Source organism: Mytilus galloprovincialis, chromosome 7 (assembly GCF_965363235.1).
Source record: "Mytilus galloprovincialis chromosome 7, xbMytGall1.hap1.1, whole genome shotgun sequence".
Lineage (NCBI taxonomy): Eukaryota > Metazoa > Mollusca > Bivalvia > Mytilida > Mytilidae > Mytilus > Mytilus galloprovincialis.
Window position 1 is genome coordinate 18525812 of NC_134844.1, and position 7236 is coordinate 18533047.

The following is a 7236-nucleotide window of genomic DNA, read 5'->3' on the forward strand; positions in this document are numbered from 1 at the left end:
TTTTAAATGTTAATTATTTGATTAATCATAAAGTTTGTCTTCGACAAATGTGTTTGACTATCCCTTTGGTATCTTCCCCATTTCTTTTTATCCACTTCCATTATATTTTGAACGATATCTTTTTGGGACAGTTTCTACAATGGTAATGGATATGCTATCAAATATTCAAACATCGATTATTATAATACATCTATTCACTATTTTGCGGAGCTTTTAACTATTTCTTTTATTCTGTGATGTTGATAGCTTATTTTCATTGGCGTCCGTTACATTCAGTTTTGCACTTGAGACTGTTCTATTCATTTTCTACTCTGTCATATAATTTATCTAATCAATTATCCTATACCTTTTTAAGATAATGAGAGTGCAATTTGGAGTTGAATCATTAGTCAGAGCAGAACAACAAATGACAAAGAATAATCCATAAAAAAGTTTCATACATGTAGAAATTAAGGACAGAGCATCATAAAAAATACAATTTCAGGGGTTTCAAAAGTTCCTGCTTCTCTTATCTCATTCGTCGTGTACCAGTTTGCTGATAATAATTATTTTGGTTATGTCATAAATCAAGGCAACATTAGTATACTGTTGTTAAAAAGTCATAAATTGATTAAGAGAAAACAAATCCGGGTTACAAACTCAATCCGAGGGAAACACATCAACTAAGTAGAAAACAACAAGACAACTGAAGTGCAACAAAAATCAACAATGCAACATACATAGAAACGAACCATTTGATAACAACAACCATATTCCTGACTTGGTAAAGGACATTTAAAAGAATGTTGGGTTGAACCTGGTTAAATGGCTAGCCAAACCTCTTGCTTTAAATGACAATGGTAAAAAATATTGCTAAAATGACAACACATCATAAACACACGCAAGAACAGAACAACGCACACCCAAGAACAGAACAACGCACACACAAATAATATACTAGTTGATACAACATGCAAACCGCAAAAACAACAAAGAACATCTTCCATCAACGACAGACATCACAAACAGTCACGCACTTACTTACGTCACTAACATGCAATCTCGAGCGTTACACAATCATTTTGCCATGGCAATAAAAAAAGAAAAATGACAAAATGACTAACAACAGTACCTGTATACAACATCAATATTATAAACAAAAGTCACCACCAAAACCAGGGATGATCTTAGGTTGTCCGGATAACTAAGCAGATCCTGTACCACATGTCACAGCTGTCGTAATGCTGATGTAAGAACAATACGGTGCTTATTCGGTAGATCACATTCGAGAAAAGAGGACGGGATTGTGGTTACGACTATTTGAACAAAGGGCGATAATTGTCTTATCAAACCAGTCTATTTGCTGTTTGTGTTAAATTGTGCATCGTGTTGATACGAGTCAGGAGCCTGAAATGTTTTGTTTTGTTGCTGTATTTTACAATATATACAATAACAAAGTATGTTCCCTACAGCAAGTGAATATGGTTCTGATATAACAAAAACATATCTTTATATCTTTTCTTTTAATGTCAAACGTTTTACTTTGTACAAACGACGCAAAGAACATCTGCTTCATTGGTATACGGAGGACATCTTAAACTGCCACATTTGGTTCGAAGAGGAAAAAACACAGCTCCATCTTCATTTCCATTCTTATTGTCCATCGGTTCTGCATTAATGTCAACACAGGCAAAGTCTCGTCTAAAGTGAGTATTATGATCGCTCATCAGATAACCATTATATTCTGGGTTCCATCCTTTATAGCAAGTCTTCCGACCTAAAATATGCATTTTTTAAGGATACTAACTAATAAATGAAAATCAATCTGTTTTAGTTCATACAAATATTTTTTTAAGATTTGACATTTGTATTTGTTAATTCTTTATCGCGAGAAACACATTGGGTTGCGTAAAGATAAATTAAGACACGTATGCATTGACATGTATAGTCTATCATAAAAATTGATTTTTTTTTCTCACCTGGTATCATCAAGACCGCTGATCTGTGTTTTTGATAACATACAGCACATGGTACTTCCTTGTCTGCCATACTTTCTGACCATCCTGATGACTTCATTGACGAACTAAGTTGGTATTCAGATCCATATACCTGGTTATTGTCATATGATTGATGCTGTCCATTTTCTGGATCATTAGGGAGACATAAATAATTTACACCACCTCCTCTATAATTATATTGAGTTCCACCAACTTGACCTATATCATATTATAACATGCTTATAGACGCTAATATTTACTTCATCATATAAATAGTTTTCAATAAAAACAATGGCACATTATATATTGGTGTAAGGTTCTTTTTTTTTTATATCATTGGGTTATCTTTTTTTCTTCCGCCTCATTGGATTATATAAAAAGTTAAATCACAAAAATACTGAATCCCGAGAAAAATTTAAACGGAAAGTCTCTAATAAAATGGCAAATCACACGAATGTACAACAACTGTCATATTCCAGACTTTGAAAGGCATTTTCTTATGTAGAAAAGGGTGGATTAAACCTGGTTTCATAGCTGGCTAAACCTATTACTAGTATGACAGACGTATGTATTCCGTTATATTGACAACGATGTGTGAACAAAACAAACAGACATAATAGGTGAAAATGTCAAAAATAGGGGTACAACCGTCAACATTGTGTTATTATCTTGATCATTATATATACAAACAAATATGTAAAAAACATTTACCATGGCACAATAAAAAAAATGACAGGATATATAAGCACAGAACAACGTCATATATAACAAAGAAACAAAAAAGGCATAAAGACAAAGCATATTAGCAAACATGAAAGACAAGAGTACAAATGTTACCATAGAACAATAACACAATGACGGTGAAAAGAAAAAGAAAAACGAATTTAGACAAATATCCCCTCATTCATAAAACAGTATTTGTAGTTGTACTGTCAAGCGCAGAGGTTTTATATTCAAACGAATTATACATATCATTGAAGATGAAATCCATTCCAATATTCTAAGAAGTTCGTTTCTCATTTTTCTTCCTCACAGGAATTCCTTTCAATAATGCTAAGAAACCTAACGAAATTTTGGAATGGACACGTCTCGTCTTTGTCGTACATTAATGTATATTACAATTGAATAAAAAAAAATACAGACAATTAATCAAACCCGACAAAAAAAGGTTAAACTCAATTGTTCATGAAGATAAAGTATTTCCTACTCTACAACTGGTGCCGTTTTTTTATGAGAATGTATAAACGATAAACTAATTATATAGTTAAAAGATGTAAATTGTTTTTTTCTTACCTGTATACACTATATCGGCACCTTTTGGACAAATTTTCTTTCCCCACCGTACATAAGTTACTCCTTTGAATCATACAGCAAATAAGCACAATAACAATATAGATAAATAGTACTGATCAATATTTTGTTAACTTCAAAGGTACAACGAAATTAAACACAATAGGTATATGTGGATAACTGAAAGAATTTTAAAATCATAATAGCCTTTATTATGAGTCGATTGTGTCATTCAATGTTTAAGGGCATACGATATAGTTAAAGAGGAGGAAATGACGTTGTTAAAGTAACATGTTATTTTCGCGACGTCAACCTGTGACAAATCGGGTAAAAATGTTCAAACTGGTTTAACTTGAAAACGAGTTAATGGACCCCTCTTTTTTTAATACAATTCGGTTTCATTACGTATGAAGATTAGGTTACCAATTTTCGTGAAAAAGTCAATTATGCAAATTTTTTGAATTTGATAAATTAAACAGCAAAAAATGACGGTTTTTTTCTACATTCATGAACATTTGATAAATTTGAGTTATTTCTAAACAAAAACAAAAATCATAAGTTTAAAGGATACTTATATTAAATAGATTTTTTTTTTAAATTAAAACAAAAAGATTGTTGTATCTTTTTGAACAAAAAAGTTATACATTTCTTTCGGAAAAAACAATACGTCCACAAATTAGAATTTTGAGCAAATATCTTAAATTTCGACCTCATTTTACTCCAAAACAAGCACATTAATGTATACTTTTTATAACATATTTGATTTAATCAGGTAAAAAATAGCCTATTTGCAAAATTTCTTCAAAATTTCAATATGGGATAAAAACTGTATCGTATGCTCTTAAAGTGTATACACACTATTTGTATGTGTCTACTCCATTCGATTCAATTAGTTATGGTAAAAGATTTAGACTGATTGAGTCATTCGTGTTCATTTATAATATTTATCATAATCCTTGTATCTTTGATAACCACCATTAATTACAACATATATTTAAATATGACGAAAAAGTTTGGTATGGTTAGTTTGCCGTAAAGTGTGTATACGTATATTTGCGCTGTGTTGTTGGGTGTCTTAGTTTCACTCGTACACGGACGACAAATAACAAGTATACTCTTTAACAGGATTACCCTAAAAATCTCTGGTAGCGTGATTAAGGGAATTCTGGTCACATAAATAAATAAATTGATCCTGGTGTAGTCTGAACGAAGTCTTGCAATTAAACATAAACACAAAGTCGATTAAAAGTCAATACTGTATTAATCCAAAGTACATGTAACAGTAATACAAGTTTACAACACCTTAACTGCAGGCTTAACAATGCGCTGGCATAATCTTAAATCTACTACGTATGTACCTCTTGTACACAAAGTCGTCTCTCCTCGTATATCGTATATACAATTATTTCTTTCTTTTATACTACTCTAGTAACCTGATAACAATATGTTAAATTACTCTGAACAAAGAAATATTCTACAAGAGCTATATTACAGGAGCCTGGAGCCCGGAGCCCGGAGCTAAGGTCAACCGAAACTGAGGTCAACTGAAACACCTGCATAAACATCGTAACGGGGCACCAGCTGATTAACATGATTGATTTGACATTTAACACTCTGATTGAAGGCGATGAACATAGATTGTAAGGAATAACTTTATAACTGTTAATGAGAATAAGTAATCTGGTTATACGATGATAATAAAACCCACTGACGCATGCAATAAACGAAAAACGTTACATAAATACTAATACTGAACACTAGTGCGGCACCTTGCATGTAAGACAAAGACCGTCTTAAATTCATCTCAAATGTCTAAATTCTGAAGATAGTAGTATTTAGCATGAAATAATTACACAAGAACCTGATGCATGTCCATCGTATTATCAAAAACAGTCCAAATTTATAAGAAAAGTATTCTACTTTCCAATGATTAGCCAAATGTTTACAATTTAACGACTTCGTAAAAACGGTATATTTTGGGGCCAAAAATAGGGTCTTTTGATATTTGGTTGTTTTTAGGATCCTTGGCTATCATACCTATTTCCTTTTTTATTCGATAATTTCGGGCATTCTCTGTAAATCAACAACATAACATAACCATATTAAAAGTTGTACAAAAAAATAACCTGATTTTGATGTTTTACTCGGGGGTGGACATTCGTCTTTCCTAGATGTATGTAAGTAAATTTTCATCATATCTATCAGTGACTGGTCTGTTGCTGACAGGGTATAGTCCTTACATTCATTGTTTTCAACAACCATTATGACAGTTGCTATTACAACTGCCATACACGTCGAGAGCATTCTGCAGATAAGGTTAAATACAAATGATGCATCAACTTACAGATATATAGATAACAGGATATTAATTGTGTATGTCAGACTCGTCTTTAGTCTAAAAAAGACTTATCATTGAATCCCGAATCAACAAATTTAAAAAGACTAAATAAAGCGCGATATTGAAAGCATTAAAGATCTAAAATTACCAGAATGTTTGTCAAATACAGCTATTACAGGTAATAATAACATTAACGGTACCAATTTTCCTGCTCGGTAATCTATTCAACTTCGTACTATATTTGGCATTTTTTCTTTTGGATTCGAGCGTCACTGATGAGTCTTTTGTTGCCACAATGCGCGTCTGACGAAAATACAAAATGCTATCCTTGTATCTGTGATGAGTTTATTTACTCGTGTAGAAAATTTTAAGCAATTCGAAAAAAACGATATTTGTGTTAACCTTTATTTTGTTATACCAGATTCGTATAATTAAATTTCTTCAATTTCAAGCCATTTGTGTTACAAAATTAAGGAATAATGTCGAATTAAGTTCAACTGATAAAGTATCCATTCATTGATAGTTTTAAATTTTTAACTGTCATTTTTGTGTATATACTAAACTGTTTTGTTATTAACAGCATTAGACATGTTGTTGCATGGTAGTGGTTGATACTGATGAAAGTTGATAAACTGTGCTTAATATACTGCTTATACATTTGTTCAAATTATACATTTAAGATGAGAATGAAAAGCAATTGAACTAAAAGGTGATAAAAATACTTTACCATACCTTTATTTACTGTCCGCGCTTAACCTGAAACTATTAGACATATAAATTTAAGTCCGAGGTTTTAAAGAAATATTGCATGTCCACATCACTATAAAATATTGCTTTTATATATTTGATATCTGCAGGCAAATAATAACGAGTGAATCGCCTGACAAGGTATTGATTTTTTGTTATGCATATTATATACATGTTTATCAATTTCAAAACATTTCTTGGAAAAAATAAACAGCTTTTGACAAGATATTTCATTACTAGAAACACAGGGTATAACAGCGGTTCAGTTCATTCTAAATGTTATTTTGAGCACAAATCGTGTACCCCTAGTAATGAGTACATTTATATGCTAGAGAGCCCTGTAGCGGCACAAAAAAAGTATTTTGACAGTTTGTTAGTAATAATTACTACTTCGGTTATGTCATAAATAGGATGTGGGAACACTATTATCGAATGTTGAGATATTAAAAGAAACGTGCCCTTTTTCAATTTCAACAATATCGAATTATGATAGTGTAAATAAAATTTCAAAACAATGACTTCGACTAAAAAGCCCTTAATCAGCAACCTACTATCAAAATGAAAAATGAAAATAAGTGTTTGGTATGGAAAGTAGTTTTAGCAGGAAATTAAATTTCCTTTGCAGATGCAGATGCAATGAAATGTCTCGACATTATTATTAAATAATTTTTTGTCGCACAATTAACTTCTCCTTCAAACTACACTGTCATTTTTCTAGCTGGAAGTAAGATAGTAAGCAGAATATGTCGCCTCATTTTCAATTGACAAATAAAAATAGAAAAGTTACCATAATTTGAAATGTTTAGCAAAATAACAGAATTCAACCACAACTACTGAACGAAATGTTATTTTATTAATATATTAATAAAGCACAAACAAATAGTC

At 31.4% G+C, this 7236-nt stretch overlaps 1 protein-coding gene across 1 annotated transcript; it reads right to left on the reverse strand.

Moving 5' to 3' along the window:
- Positions 1-1483: 1483 nt before the first annotated feature.
- LOC143084441 (short-chain collagen C4-like) lies at positions 1484-6420 on the reverse strand. The gene is made up of 5 exons (XM_076260804.1): positions 6337-6420; positions 5393-5571; positions 3270-3332; positions 1959-2195; positions 1484-1756 (listed from the first exon to the last, which is right to left on the reverse strand). The coding sequence occupies exons 2-5, from the start codon at positions 5568-5570 to the stop codon at positions 1518-1520; spliced, it is 717 nt and encodes a 238-aa protein (XP_076116919.1). The 5' UTR covers position 5571; positions 6337-6420; the 3' UTR covers positions 1484-1517.
- Positions 6421-7236: the final 816 nt, after the last annotated feature.

Excerpts from the sequence above, each read along its gene's own strand:
- LOC143084441 (XM_076260804.1), bottom strand. The coding sequence starts at position 5,570 with ATGCTCTCGACGTGTATGGCAGTTGTAATAGCAACTGTCATAATGGTT. Across the intron at positions 2,196-3,269 it reads TGCCGATATAGTGTATACAG|GTCAAGTTGGTGGAACTCAA; the intron begins GTAAGAAAAAAA and ends AATATGATATAG. Across the intron at positions 1,757-1,958 it reads AGCGGTCTTGATGATACCAG|GTCGGAAGACTTGCTATAAA; the intron begins GTGAGAAAAAAA and ends TGCATATTTTAG.